At 40.5% G+C, this 16,020-nt stretch overlaps 1 protein-coding gene across 1 annotated transcript in view; it reads right to left on the reverse strand.

Annotated features, from left to right (window-relative positions):
• The window catches only part of LOC134349197 (vascular endothelial growth factor C-like), an 82,854-nt gene extending 67,360 nt beyond the window's left edge, over positions 1 to 15,494 (reverse strand). The window contains exon 1 of the mRNA XM_063053169.1: positions 15,064 to 15,494. Coding sequence (XP_062909239.1) covers positions 15,064 to 15,231 — 168 coding nt within the window. The 5' untranslated portion in view covers positions 15,232 to 15,494. The remainder of the gene's footprint in view (positions 1 to 15,063) is intronic.
• Between the last annotated feature and the right edge of the window lie 526 nt (positions 15,495 to 16,020).

The following is a 16,020-nucleotide window of genomic DNA, read 5'->3' on the forward strand; positions in this document are numbered from 1 at the left end:
GACAGTCAGCATGGCTTTGTGAAGGGCAGATCGTGTCTAACAAGCCTGATAGAGTTCTTTGAGAAAGTGACCAGGCATATAGATGAGGGTAGTACAATGGATGTGATCTATATGGATTTTAGTAAGGCATCTGACAAGATTCCACATGGTAGGCCTATTCAGAAAGTTAGAAGGCATGGGATCCAGGGAAGTTCGGCCAGGTGGATTCAGAATTGGCTTGCCTGCAGAAGGCAGAGGGTGGTGGTGGAGGGAGTACATTCAGATTGGAGGATTGTGACTAGTGATGTCCCACAAGGATCTGTTCTGGGACCTCTACTTTTCGTGATTTTTATTAACGACCTGGATGTGGGGGTAGAAGGGTGGGTTAGCAAGTTTGCAGATGACACAAAGGTTGGTGGTGTTGTAGATAGTATAGAGGATTGTCAAAGATTGCAGGGAGACATTGATAGGATGCAGAAGTGGGCTGAGAAGTGGCAGATGGAGTTCAACCCGGAGAAGTGTGAGGTGGTACACTTTGGAAGGACAAACTCCAAGGCAGAGTACCTAGTAAGTGGCAGGATTCTTGGTAGTGTGGAGGAGCAAGAGGGATCTTGGAGAAATTGTCCACAGATCCCTGAAAGTTGCTTCACAGGTGGATAGGGTACTTAAGAAAGCTTATGGGGTGTTAGCTTTCATAAGTCGAGGGATAGAGTTTAAGAGTTGCGATGTAATGATGCAGCTCTATAAAACTCTGGTTAGGCCACACTTGGAGTACTGTGTCCAGTTCTGGTCACCTCACTATAGGAAGGATGTGGAAGCATTGGAAAGGGTACAGAGGAGATTTACCAGGATGCTGCCTGGTTTAGAAAGTATGGGTTATGATCAGAGATTAAGGGAGCTAGGGTTTTACTCTTTGGAGAGAAGGAGGATGAGAGGAGACATGATAGAGGTGTGCAAGATAATAAGAGGAATAGATAGAGTGGATAGCCAGCACCTCTTCTCCAGGGCACCACTGCTCAATACAAGAGGACATGGCTTTAAGGTAAGGGGTGGGAAGTTCAAGGGGGATATTAGAGGAAGGTTTTTTACTCAGAGAGTGGTTGGTGCGTGGAATGCACTGCCTGAGTCAGTGGTGGAGGCAGATACACTAGAGAATTTTAAGAGACTACTAGACAGGTATATGGAGGAATCTAAGGTGGGGGCTTATATGGGAGGCAGGGTTTGAGGGTCGGCACAACATTGTGGGCCGAAGGGCCTGTACTGTGCTGTACTATTCTATGTTCTATGTTCAGTGCACCACAAGGCACAGAGAGGAATGACAGTATAACAACAGAAAGCAATCATGTCCTTTCTGGTAATTAGAAAGGAACCAGATGTTTTGATTATGTGCAGTTCATGGAAGACTACAAAGAAATGGCCACTCCTAAGCCATTGGAATATGAATTGGAATTAAAAAAATTGAAAAATATATCTCCAGGAAAGTGAGAAGTCAAAAATTCAGGAAGTACAAGAGTCTCTGATTGGGCACTTCGTCACTTTATCAAACCTACAGATAATAATGCAAGATTGAATAGTAGCTGATGTATTCCACTTTTAATAAACGGAAAGGCCATGAGAAAGAATGCTACTAGGAACGATGACCTGGTTAACATGACACTGAGTTTATGAAGGAAGAGATTCAAGATCAGTTAATGGAAGTGCAGCCGATAATTCTCAGCCAGTACATTTCAAGTAAAGCCAGAGCTGACAGATCTATCAGAACATTTTAAAACTTTCACTTATACATTTTAATATATATTTGAATACTTTAACTTGGAAATACAACCATGAAGGTAATTTACTAAAGGGTTGATGATATAGAGAGCCCCTGAGGTTGCATAGAAGGCCAGATCGTGCTGTACAATTGTTAGCAGTTCCGTGCAGAGATACAGGCCACCTGAAGTTTGCAGGTTAGTTCATTCCTGTCTTTGGTGCCCACACGTTGCTACACAGATGAACTGTCCATCAGATGCTGGCATACCCGATGTCTGACCCTACTGTTAGAATCTGCACTCTGAACAGGAGTGACTTGTGCTGTAAAGTCAGATGCGTTTCCTCAAGCAATGAACAAACTGCCAGAGAAAGTTCAATTTCAACAGCAGGTCAGGCAGCATTTGCAAAGGCAAAGGGATAGCCAATGTTTCCAGTCAAAGTCTTGCATCAGGTCAGGTTCTTGACTTCAAACATTAACAATTCTTTGCCTCCATAATGCTGCCTGGCTGCTTGCGTGCCTGTTGATTTCTTCCAACAGTGTTTGTTTGCCAGTGACTCCTGCAGTCTCTGATGCCTTTGTTTCCTCAAAGATGCCCAGAGTGCATTGAAAAGCCAACAATTGAAAAGCTAAGTACAGATGATTTTGCTTCTTCCTTTACTTAATCTTTACATCAACTGGAAGTCTGGAGGTCGAGGCCTGATAGCTGCTGCCTCGAGTACGTGAATCTCTGCAAATCCTCTGGGAAAGTCCAAAGCTTCTTGTGAATCCTAGTCTGATGAAGGCTGAAGACAGCCTGTCCTGGGGTTAGAGGACTGTTCATAGGTATATTGGCGGGAGGAGGGAGGAATGGGATTTGTTTTGCTGTTGTTGCTAGTTGTGTTCTGCGTTGTTCTGTCCAACACTGTGGGCAATACTATGTTGGCAGCGGAATGTGTGACGACACTTGCAGGTTGCCCCCAGCACATCCTTGACACAAATGACGTACGTCACTGTATGCTTCGATGTACATCTGATATATAAATCTGAATCTTGAAACTTTAACCTCACTCTCAGTTATGTGCTTTCAAGTTATTTTCTTTTTCTTAATAATTTTACTATGTTGTCAAGATTTTATATCCTTTTTATACGTACAACATTAGATGAACTCAACAGGTCAGACAGCATTCATGGCTGGAACTGAACAGTCTATGTCATTTCCCTCCGTAGATATTGGCTGACCGGCTGAGTTCCTCCAGTTTTGTTTATTCCAGATTTTCAACATCTGCAATCTGTCTTGTGTCTTCAAATCCTTTTGAACATTTTAAGTGTTCCTAACCACTGCGCTTGCAAAGAGCCACCAGGGCAACCCAGGACAGAGCCTCTGCTAATGTCAATTAGGAATATCAATGAGATGTGAGTTTAACTGGTGCTGCAGGGCAACAAAACGGACCACGGTACGGCTAGTGTGGGTTGATCAGAGGTGGCAAATCAAGTTGAACATGATTGGACCCAATAGGAAAAATTATAGACCATTCGAAGTTCAAAATAAGTTTATTATCAAAGTATGTATATGTTACCATATACTACCCTGAGATTCATTTTCTTTTTGGCATTCACAATAAAACAAAGAAATACAAGAGAATCAATGCAAAACTACACACAAAGACTAGCAAACAGCCAATGTGCAAGAGAAGACAAACTGTGCAAACACAAAAAAATTAAATATATATATATACATACACACACACACACACACACACACACACACACACACATAAATATGAGAACCTAAGTTGTCCTCGAAACCGAGTCCGTGTGGAATCAGTTCAGTGTGAAGTGAGTGAAGTTATCTATGTTGGTTCAGGATAGATGTCACCAAGAACACAGAGAAAAGTCGAGTTCCTGCAGCATTTTCAATTTTTGGTACAGAATGTAGTTATTTCACGCACAGCATCACATACATTCATTGCAAACCTTTTGTGTGACATTACAACAAAAACAATGCTAAAATCCCATACTCGATCAGGATCCAGAATACTGATGACTGGTTGTCCTCTTTGTAAAACCACCTGCCAAAGTGTTTTAAATTATATTGGTTCAGGGAGCAATGTTAGTCAGAACCAAGAAAGCTTTCTTTGAATAGCTCTGTGGGATCTTTAATATTAATAACAGACATAGCGTTAGGACCTCAATGCCAATCCAATGATCTATCTTTTCCTGAGCCTTGCACTGAAACTCAACTTTAAATATAAAGTTAAACCACTGTGTGGAATATTAGTCGACTACATCTGATCTAAAGAATATTCTATCTCCAAGCAGCTGCACAATAACTTATTGGTTTCAATGGGATTAATTTTTCTGTGGAAGTCCATGTAAAAGAAATATTCCTTCAACTATTACCAGATATTTAATATCTCCAACAGTAGTGTAGAAACAAACCTCAGGAGTACTTCTACAGAGTTGCTCCAAATAAAACAAATAAAATGAAAATAAGCTTTGAAGTTGTGGTGAAATGTTCTTATAAATACCAAACACACATTTATGTAGCTCTCCTCGCTCACCTCCCTTTGTTCAGCAATTGCCAACTATTGGATTAATAGATCTGTTAAAATGCTAAATAAATTAATTTAATTTGTTCATAAAATAATGATAATTATTACTTTATAATGACTTAAACACCAAAATAGTTTTTAAGCGAATGTTCCTTCACTTGGTGACACACCACACTGAACCATGTTTAAAAAGCATTTAGAAAGACATGAACAGGCAGGGGAACAGAAGGATACAGACAATCCACAGACAGATTGGAATCATATAGATTTGTGTCATGGTCAGCACAGGTATAGCAGGCCTTGGGGCCTGTTCCTGTGATGTACTGATCAAAGTTAAATTCATTAGCAGAGCAGCACTTACTGAAAAGGAAACAATCTCCCAGATGTAATAGTGGCCAGAGGACCTAGGGTAACGGGGGAACTGAAGGAGATTCACATTTGGCAGAAAATGGTGTTGGGTAAACTGATGGGACTGAAGGCTGATAAATCCCCAGGGCCTGATGGTCTGCATCCCAGGGTACTTAAAAAGGTGGCTCTAGAAATCGTGGATGCATTGGTAATCATTTTCCAATGTTCTATAGATTCAGGATCACTTCCTGCGGATTGGAGGGTAGCTAATGTTATCCCACTTTTTAAGAAAGGAGGGAGAGAGAAAACAGACAATTATAGACCAGTTAGTCTGACATCAGTGGTGGGGAAGATGCTGGAATCAATTATAAAAGATGAAATAGCGGCACATTTGGATAGCAGTGGCAGGATAGGTCTGAGTCAGCATGGATTTACGAAGGGGAAATCATGCTTGACTAATCTTCTGGAATTTTTTGAGGATGTAACTATGAAAATGGACATGGGAAAACAAGTGGATGTAGTGTACCTGGACTTTCAGAAAGCCTTTAATAGGGTCCCACATAGGAGGTTAGTGTGCAAAATTAGAGCAAATGGTATTGGGGGTAGGGTACTGACATCGATAGAAAATTGGTTGGCAAGGCAGGAAACAAAGAGTAGGGATTAATGGGTCCTTTTCAGAATGGCAGGCAGTAACTAGTAGGGTACCGCAAGGCTCAGTGCTGCGACCGCAGCTATTTACAACATATATTAATGATTTAGATGAAGGGATTAAAAGTAACATTAGCAAATTTGCCCATGACACAAAGCTGGGTGGCAGTGTGAAATGTGAAGAGGATGTTATGAGAATGCAGGGTGACTTGGACAGGCTGGGTGAGTGAGCGGATGCATGGCAGATGCAGTTTAATGTGGATAAATGTGAGGTTATTCACTTTGGTGGCAAGAACAAGAAGGCAGATTACTATCTGAATGGTGTCAAGTTAGGAAAAGGGGAAGTACAACGAGATCTAGGTGTCCTTGTTCATCAGTCACGGAAAGTAAGCATGCAGGTACAGCAGGCAGTGAAGAAAGCTAATGGAATTTTGGCCTTCATAACAAGGAGAGTTGAGTATAGGAGCAAGGAGGTCCTTCTGCAGTTGTACAGGGCCCTGGTGAGACCACACCCAGAGTATTGTGTAAAGTTTTGGTCTCCAAATTTGAGGAAGGACATTCTAGCTATTGAGGGAGTGCAGTGTAGGTTCAGAAGGTTAATTCCCGGGATGGCAGGACTGTCATATGTTGAAAGATTGGAGCTACTGGGGTTGTATACACTGGAATCTAGAAGGATGAGAGGGGATCTGATTGAAACATATAAGATTATTAAGGGATTGGACACGCTAGAGGCAGGAAACATGTTCCCAATGTTGGGGGAGTCCAGAATCAGAGGCCACAGTTTAAGAATAAGGAGTAGACAATTTAGAACGGAGTTGAGGAAAAACTTTTTCACAAAGAGGGTTGTGGTTCTGTGGAATGCTCTGCCTCAGAAGGCAGTGGAGGCCAATTCTCTGGATTCTTTCAAGAAAGAGTTAGGTAGAGCTCTTAAAGATAGCAGAGTGAAGGGATATGGGGAGAAGGCAGGAAAAGGGTCTGATTGTGGATGATCAGCCATGATCACAGTGAACGATGGTGCTGGCTTGAAGGGTTGAATGGCCTACTCCTGTACCTATTGTCTGTTGTCTATTGTGTCAAAATAAAAATTAATTTTTCCTTAGACTTAGCACAGCGCTGCACAGATCTCATGAAACCTATCAAATACTGTACTGAAAACCTAGATAGTGTTTCCTGTAGCGCGGAAGTCTAGGACCAGGGGGCACAGCTTCAGAATAGAAGGATGTCCCTTTAAAACATAGTTAAGGAGGAATTTCTTTAGCCAGAGGGTGGTAAATCTGTGGAATTGATTCCCACAGATGGCTGTGGAGGACAAATTATTGGGTGTATTAAAAGTGGAGGATGATAGGTTCTTAATTAGTAAGGGCGTCAAAGGTTACAGGGAGAAGGCAAAAGAATGGGGTTGGGAGGGATAATAAATCAATCATGATGGAACAATGGAGAAAGTGCAATGAGTCAAATGGTCTAGTTCTGCTCCTATCTCTTACGGTCTTATGATTAGCCTCATTCATTCTGCTACAGTGAATAAGCACACACATCGCATTCATAGAGATGTTCAAAACTGAGATAACCAATTTATGAGATTATAGTACCTAAAATTTAACACAGCATCTGTGAAGTAAATTTCATTTTCTTTTGTATATGCCAGCTGGCTAAGTGTAACAATCACTTTAAAAATAGCTAATGTTACTGGTACTTCTAATTAATGTCAAAATCAAGGGCAATATAACCCCCTGATATTATCAGGGCACGTTATGAAGTTTACTTAGGTGTTAAAAATAAAGGCAAATCCACAACTATGGTTTGAGGCAAGCAAACTAGCTTATTTATAAAACGGGTAGCAATGCTCCACAAAATCCTTACCCTAAGCCAGGGGTTCCCAGCCTCTGTTTATACCATGGCCCATACCATTACGCAAAAGGTCTGTGGCCGCCAAGTTGAGAACACAAGCTCTAAGTTAAACCATGCTTTATTCTAAAAAATGTTCAGAGAATACTCCGCCTCCAGGAAGTGCATAGTTACATAAAATATTGAAGACATACTGTAAATAGAAAGAAAATAATGACTACTAATGGAGTAATAACCACAGGAGATTCTGTTGATACTGAAAATCCAGAGTAACATAGATCAAATGCTGAAGGAACTCAGCAGGCCAGGCAGCATCCCTGGAAAGGAGTAAACAATCGACGGTTTGGGCCAAGACATGTTCTAATGAAGGATCTCAGCCAAAATGTCGACTCTTTATTCCTTCCCATAGATGCTGCCTGGCCTGCCGAGTTCCTCCAGCACTTTTTGTGCGTTACTGCTAAAACAGTAAACAGTGTATCATCTCAGAGTTTTTGATGATTTATGCTGACTGCTAATAATAAGCTGCCAGTAAATAATTGCTAGTGTACATTCAAATTATACATGTTAGTTACTCTGAAATGTGATTCCATGCATTATTTTACTGACATGATACAAACATAAATTCAAGGACACCTAAGATTACCTTAATCACTTAGGTGTGCATTAAGTGCAATTGGCTTTAAAACCTTTTGCTTGTAGCTAGGGCTAATTCAGAATGTAAGTTAGTGTAATTATACTTCATGACTTAGAAAATCCAGTCCCTTTTGTGTCTGCTTTCACACAAGATCCTTCACAGACAATTACAGTTCTTTGCCTTACTATCAGTGGGAAACATTAACTAGAGACAGAAAAATTATAATACAGTGCACGTTCCAATGTAGGATTGAAAGGTTTAACATACAGAATGTTTGAAGGCTCTGGGCCTCTACTTGCTGGAATTCAGAAGAATGAGGGGGATCTCATTGAAACCTATTGACTGTTGAAAGTCCTCAATAGAATGGATATGAAGAGGATGTTTCCTATAGTGGGGAATCTAAAGCCAGAGGATGCAGCCTCAAAATAAAGGGATATCCATTTAGTACAGAGATGAGGAGGAGTTTCTTCAGCCAGACAGTGGTGAATCTGTGGAATTTGTTGCCACAGGCGGCTGTGGAGGCCAGGTCATTGGGGATATTTAAGGCAGAGGTTAATGGATTCTTGATTAGTCAAGGCATGAGATATGGGGAGAAGGCAGGAGGTCTGGACTGAGAGGGAAATGGATCAGCCATGATGAAATGGCAGAACAGACTTGATGGGCCAAATGGCCTAATTCTGCTCCTGTACCTTATGGTCTTACGATTCACCAATGTTAATATTTGATTAAATGTTGGTCAATATAGCCATACGTAAAAAGATTTATTTGCTTTAATTACTTAGGTAAATTCGTCCACTGTGTAATTATACTAATGTTGTTGCTCAGGAAAACATATCGTCAATTATTTTTCAACGTTGAATGCTTTTTGTTTTTCTGCGTCAGACACAGTCAACATCATTACCACTGCCATTTCCCTACTGTCACTTACAATCAAACATTTCACTTGACCAACAAGGTAAATAATGTGGCTACAAGACAGATCATATACCGAGCACATCTTTTAATTCAGCAAAACCTTTTCTTATTCTTCAAAGCACCAATGATTAGAAACATAGAAAACCTACAGCACAATACAGGCCCTTCGGCCCACAGAGTTGTGCCAAACATGTCCCTACCTTAGAAATTACTAGGCTTACCTATAGCCCTCTATTTTACCAAGCTCCATGTACCTATCTAAAAGTCTCTTAAGAGACCCTATCGTATCCGCCTCCACCACCATTGCCGGCAGCCCATTCCACAGTGCTCTCTGAGTAAAAAAAAACACTTACCCCTGACATCTCCTCTGCACCTACTCCCCAGCACCTTAAACCTGCGTCTTCTTGTGGCAACCATTTCAGCCCTGGGAAAAAGCCTCTGCTATCCACATGATCCATGCCTCTCATCATCTTATACACCTCTATCAGGTCATCTCTCATCCTCCGTCGCTCCAAGGAGAAAAGGCCGAGTTCACTCAACCTATTCTCACAAGGCGTGCTCCCCAATCCAGGCAACATCCTTGTAAATCTCCTCTGTACCTTTTCTATGACTTCCACATCCTTCCTGTAGTGAGACAACCAGAACTGAGCACAGTACTCCAAGTGTAGTCTGACCAGGGTCCTATATAGCTGCAACATTACCTCTCGGCTCCTAAGTTCAATTCCACGATTGATGAAGGCCAATACACCATATGCCATCTTAACCACAGAGTCAACCTGCGCAGCTGCTTCGAGTGTCCTATGGACTCGGACCCCAAGATCCCACTGATCCTCCACACTGCCAAGAGTCTTGCCATTAATACTATATCCTGCCATCATACTTGACCTACCAAAATGAACCACTTCACATTTATCTGGGTTGAACTGCATCTGCCACTTCTTGTCCCAGTTTTGCATCCTATCAATGTCCTGCTGTAACCTCTGACAGCCCTCAACACTATCCACAACACCTCCAACCTTTGTGTCATCAGCAAACTTACTAACCCATCCCTCCACTTCACTCTTGATCTAAATGGACGGGTGCATTTCAAATTAAGCACAATGGTATTATTAACTAAAGGTATCCGTACTTTATCAGGTTAGTGCATGTGAACCATTTCTTTGCCCAAAATGTCAGCTATTTTTCATATTTTAAAAACAATTACTCTTCTCCAAATTACTCCATTTCCTGTGAAATTATTTGAGAAAGTTATAAAATGTGACTTCACTATACAATATCTGGATGCGTAACAGTTTGGAATAGCAACTGCTCTGCCCATGACTGCAAAAAACTGTAGAGACTCGTGGACACAGTTCAACACAGCATGGACTAAAATTAAAAGCATATACATACCACCAGGTTCAAGGACAGATTCTGCCCTGCTGTTATAAGATTACTGAATAACTTCCTAGCATGACAAATTGGAATCTTGACATCAAAACCTACCTTGTTATGGTCTTGTACCTCATTTCTCTGCTGATGCTACACTTTATTCTGCATTGTTATTGTTTTACCTTGTTCTACCATAATATACTGTGTAATGATTTGATCTGTATAAACAATATGCAGGACAAGCCTTTCACTGTATCTTGGTACATGTGATAAGAATAAACCAATTCCAATTACATTTTTTTATTGCTTTGAAGAAATGGACCCAACTTCTCTTATACACTTTCAAATCATAAACAAATTCCAATCTTTGACCTACATGATCAACTCTTATACAACCATACAGTATAAAAATAAACTAATTCAAAGATGGAACAGAAAGATATGATACAAGCTTGTAAGTCATACCACTGTGCTAAAGCTACATGTATGAACAAGATCTTACTGTCAATCATGCTGTACAAGAAGAATAGCCTGGGGCTCCAAGATTTTGGAAGGCATACGTAAAAAATTCCCCAAGAAACACAATCCTAAATTGGAAACGAAAATATGACAGCGGTCATATTTAGTAAGAATGTTTAAAACAGTCTGCAGCACCTGAAATGGAAATAAATTCCTTCTTACAAGAGAAAGTGACTCTAGAAGGGAAAAATTGAGCTTACCTTCACCTTGCACTTTTAATTACCTCAGAGCAACTTACTCCACAACACATTTGACAACTCGGGACATCCCAGATTCATTATAACCTCAGAAAAGCTACTGCATAGACACTCTTGTAATATTGATTCACTAACTTAGAAATATGATGAAAAGTTTCGTGAAGAATAGAAGATGGAAAGGAAGCAGCCAGGAACAGACTCAAATCATGATCAGTCGTGATCATGAGTAGCGATCCTTTCAACTGCATGAACTTAGTGTGCATTAAATAAAAACATTTTTTAGTTCCTAAAACAGACATTCCACAGTCTGAAAAGTTCCAATCTCCCCAGCTTTATTCTTGATGTTCATCCAGACAATCTGAACTGAAGATGCTATAAAGTCTGTAAAATGCTATAAACAGAACAAATGCCAATGATATTAAACCTGATCTTTTTCCTCTATCTCCCTCTCTCTCTCTCCTTTCACCAGTAACTGGTGTGAACTGTGGAAGAATTCTTGCATTTACAGTTGACAGCATTGCTTTGCTGCACAATCACAAGAGTCTACCAGAAATAACCTCTCAAAATCCAGCCTGTGATTATTTTGAGACTGCTGCTTGATTATTCCCATGGAAATTAAATGAAAGTGAAATTGGCATGTGAACATCCACAAAATAAACGAATAGGAGAGGACCAATAGGCCTTCTGGGTTTGTACCATGTTATTAAGTGGTGACATGAAAAGCACCCAGACTGATGTAATCTCCTGCAAAAGGAGATTGTCTGTCTTGCAGGAGACAAAGAACTACTGACAAAAAATCCTCAGCCAAGCAACAATAAGGAAAATTGCCTCAACTCCATTGGCCTATATTTCAACTACATGAATCACTCTAGAAAGCCACTGGGTGAAGCATCAACTTTATTTCTCTTTCACAGGTACTGTTTGGCCTGTTATGATTTCCAGCAATTTTTTTCTTCCTTGCCTTGTGATTATCCTGCTGGCAACTACTTTAAGAAATAATCCAATGCCTTCCGTAAAACCCAAATCAAATCTTTACACACAAGTTAGGCCAGAAACTTGATACAAAGACAATAAGACATAGGAGCAGGAATAGGCCATTTGGCTCAGAGTCTGCTTCGCCATTCCATCATGGCTGACTTATTATCCGTCTTAACCCCATTCCCCTTACTAATCAAGGATGTCAAGAGTTCCAGGCTTAAGATAAGAGAATGGGGTTGAGACAGATAATAGACAAACAGACAAAGATTAATGACTATATAAGCAAAAATGCCTCAAGATATCTAACCATTTTGTCTGCTAAGGTAACCTTTATGCATATAAACTGTTACTCCATCTAATTCAATCTAATTAATTATCCAACTCAAAACATTTATCCACATCAACTGAATCTAAAAAAAACTATAGTTTTGTTCTATTTTATTATCTTTAGACCCAGCTTTTTAAACCCCTCCTTGTAACATTATCTATTGATTTTATATTCCAAAAGGTTTAAGATGAGAGGGTAAAGGTACAAAGTGGACTGAGGAGTATGTTTTTCCACACAAGTTGGTGGGTATGTCGAATGAGCTGCCAGAAGAAGTGACAGACCTTTGTAGAGTTTCAACATTAAAAAAAAATTGGCCAAGTATACAGAAAGGAAAGGTTTAGAGGGGTAATTTAGAGGGGTATGGGCCAAATGCAGGCAAATGGCATTCTCTTAAGTAGCCATCTTGGTGGGCATGAACAAGATGGGCCGAAGGGCACTTTCCATACTACGCAGCTCTGACTCAAGTACGTTTAGCTGTCCTCTCTACGACTTAGTTTGTGAGGGAACTCAGACCTGACACAGTATTCAATACGTTACTCTTCAAGCTGACACACAAGTTTAATAAAGTTCATTTTGTCTAATGTTTAGGAATGCAAGCAACATCCAAAGGGAGGCCCTATTCTGCAGGATTTTAATCTTATTAAGTATATGGAACCATGTCAAATTGCCTCAAAAACTGATAAAAATTCCAGATAATTACTCATTTGCTACAGGGGGAAAATAAGACTTATGATTTTCATAGAATAGGGACCGAGCAACACAATCAACAGCTTTGTAGATTTATATACAAGCGAAACAGCGTTGTCAGTAGTTTAGAATCCGAATGGGAAACAGGTTTATCGTCACTGACATATGTTGTGAAATTTGTTGCTTTACGGCAGTAGTACAGTGCCAAACATCAGATATACAATAAATAAAAATAAAAAATATACAAGAAAGTAAATAAATAGTGCAAAAAATCCCAAAAAATAGCAAGGAAATGTTCATGGGTTTATGCTTTGAGCTGCCTATAATTACAATACAGTAGTTACACACATGGGGTGCAGTGGAACATCTACCAAGTTTATGATCCAGAGACGTGGATTAACAGAAAGCAGTCTGTCCACATATAAATTAAATCCTACTATAGCAGACATGTAAATTAATTTCAATTAAGAATCTGGAATTTTTCTTCTAGAAAAAAACATGAGTAATGAGTGAAGAAAATGGAATTGCCAAATTGATATAAAAATGCAGCTGTTATATTGACTTTACCTCAGTTACAGATAGAAACTCCAGACCTGTGGTAGTGGTTGACTCTTACCTGCCCCTTGAAGTGGTCTAGTAAAGAGCCCAGTTGTATCATAATGACAATATTACAAGTTCTGCAGCAGTTCAAAAAGTTCAAAGTAAATTTATTATCAAAGTACGTATATGTCGCCTTATACTACCCTGAGATTAATTTTCTTGCGGGCATACACAGTACAATAATAAAATACAATAGAAACAATTAAAACAAAACTGTACACAAAGACTGACAAGCAACAAGTGTGCAAAAGATGACAAATTGTGCAAATACAAAAACATATGATAAATTAATAACACTGAGAACATGAGTTGTACAGATCTAAGGAAATGTGTCTGTAGGTTGCGTTCACATCAGTTCAGCGTTATGGTGAGTGAAATTATCCACACTGGTTCAGTAGCCTCGAGGTTGAAGGGCAATAACTGTTCCTGAACCTGGTGGTGTGGGACCCAAGGATCCTAAAAAGATGTTTTGCCACTACTTTCTCAAGAGAAATTAAGACTGGACAGTAAATGTTGCCTTTTCTATAGATGCCCATATTCTGAAGATATTGGAGAAATACAAAGTGTTTTCATCAGTTACACAGCAGATTGAGTACTGTACATATATCTAGTCAGCACATTGCAGCAAAGATACAGTTAGTTGCACTGGGCAAGGTGCACTGGAAGAGATTTATGAGGACATTGTCAGAACTGGAAAATTATAGCTATGAGACAGAACTGGAGGTTTAAGTGAGGTTAATGAATTTATAAAAGGCAAGGATAAAGTAAATAGGAACGGGAAAGACTCAACTCCCTTGGCAAAGACGTCAAAAAAACCACAGGCAGGGATAAAAAGTAATTGACAAAAGGATGATGAAAGATTTCTTTTACCCCGGGGGCCATAATGGTCTGCATCTCAGTGTTTGAAAGTAACCCTCATCACATTTAAACACTATCTGGATCCGCCGTTGAAGAGTTTTGACCTACTAGGCTGCAGATCAACTTGCTGGAAGGTGAGATTAGGCTGGGTAGCACTTTTGTTTCAATCAGCAGACACTTTGAGAGCCGAGGGGCCACTTTCTGTCTCCTGAATATTCCAGGATTCAGTGTAGGAGAATCTGTACAGAAAGTAGCTTGTTGGAGAACAAGGAGGCTGGCATGTTGAGTTCTGAGTATGAAATATATAACGCAGGTGGAAACACTTTTGCCCTCTACTGGTAAGGGAGAGGGACGAGGGATAGTTGGAAAGGGAAAGTGAGGCTATTCGAGGATCCAATGTTCTGGTCGACCGACTGAGAACGCAGCCCAGGGAATGGATTTACATTTGCTGGAGAAATCTGCACGGGCAAATTGTGGAAAGTGCAGATTGCTTTGGCCAGTCAAATCCCGTCGCGGAGCTAGAACTGACCGGCCAGAAAGCGGGGGACGAAAGCCACAGTCCTTGTGTCAGTGGTGTGACAGTCAATCCTCCAATGTACAGGCGCAGGGAGCTGGTGACAGCACCCACACTCTGTGTAGCCATTCGAATCCTGAACAAAATTCAATACTGTAGCAATTTTATATCCCAGCCTATTTTTAGAAACGTTTACGCTATCATAATCACTTCTTAAATGTTATCCTGAATTATTCGTGTCTCTTGAATAGATATCGCTCCCTTTACACATACACTTCAAAATCGCACATTCCTATAGCAAAAAGTTACATACCCAGCTGACACATTACAATGTTAAATTGAAATATACCATCTTTACCTCGGTTTCCACTTCATCTTGGTACTGGTCATAATAATCCTGGCTGGACTCGTAGGCAGAGCAAGATCCCAACAGCAGGACCAACAGGAAGAACAGCCCTGACACACTCCAAACTCGGTCAAATTTCTGACAGATCCGGGTCAGAAACTCGCGTAAGTAAAGGCACATTGTTTCTTTTTGATTTTTTCCCCTCTCCCCTAATTAAACTAAACAATGCATCAATATCTGAAATGAAAACTATTCAAAAGGCAGTTTTGAAAAAGAATAAAATTTCTCCAAATCCTGCAAAGCTGGTTATAACGAGAGAACAGCTGAAGAACGCCAAAATGTCCCTGTCGCTGCTTTTTAAAATATATATATAAAACAAATAATAATCTCCGAAGTCTGCTCCTGAAGTTTTGGAAAAAATAACACCCCGTGCGTCGTTTTAATGTGGAGCCGCTTATCTTGGGATGAAAGTGGTCGCGACGTCAGGGGCGGGAAGTGCAATAAAAGGCTGAATTAAAAAAAGGTGGGCATGAGGGCGGTCCGCCCGCGCTCTTACTTCATTGCCTGTCAACATGGTTTCAGCCGAACAAAACTATTCCAAAGCGTGTCAGTGCAAAAGAAGAATAGAAATACGATCTTGTCTGCAAATCGCCTCCTGGATCTCCGGCTGCGATGAAAATGACAACTGAACGGTGTAGGCAGGGAGAAATCAATTTGCGAAATATAATTCTGTGTAACGTTTCACGGTACATGCAGGGGAAAGGGGTTGATCTAACAAGTCTATTCTGGGACTGTTCTGGGAAGGACGGGCCGAGTGTCCCTCTCACTGTGCGGCGTATACCATTTTTTAAAAGATGAGGTCGTCTCCACCAGAATTTCTAGGGTGCTGAGGAGCTGCCGCCTGTTGCCGCACTACGAATGGATCGGCGATCACCACGAGACGCCGAGGGCATTGAGTTAAAACTCGTA

The sequence above is a fragment of the Mobula hypostoma genome, chromosome 7, assembly GCF_963921235.1.
Source record: "Mobula hypostoma chromosome 7, sMobHyp1.1, whole genome shotgun sequence".
Taxonomy (NCBI): Eukaryota; Metazoa; Chordata; class Chondrichthyes; order Myliobatiformes; family Myliobatidae; genus Mobula; species Mobula hypostoma.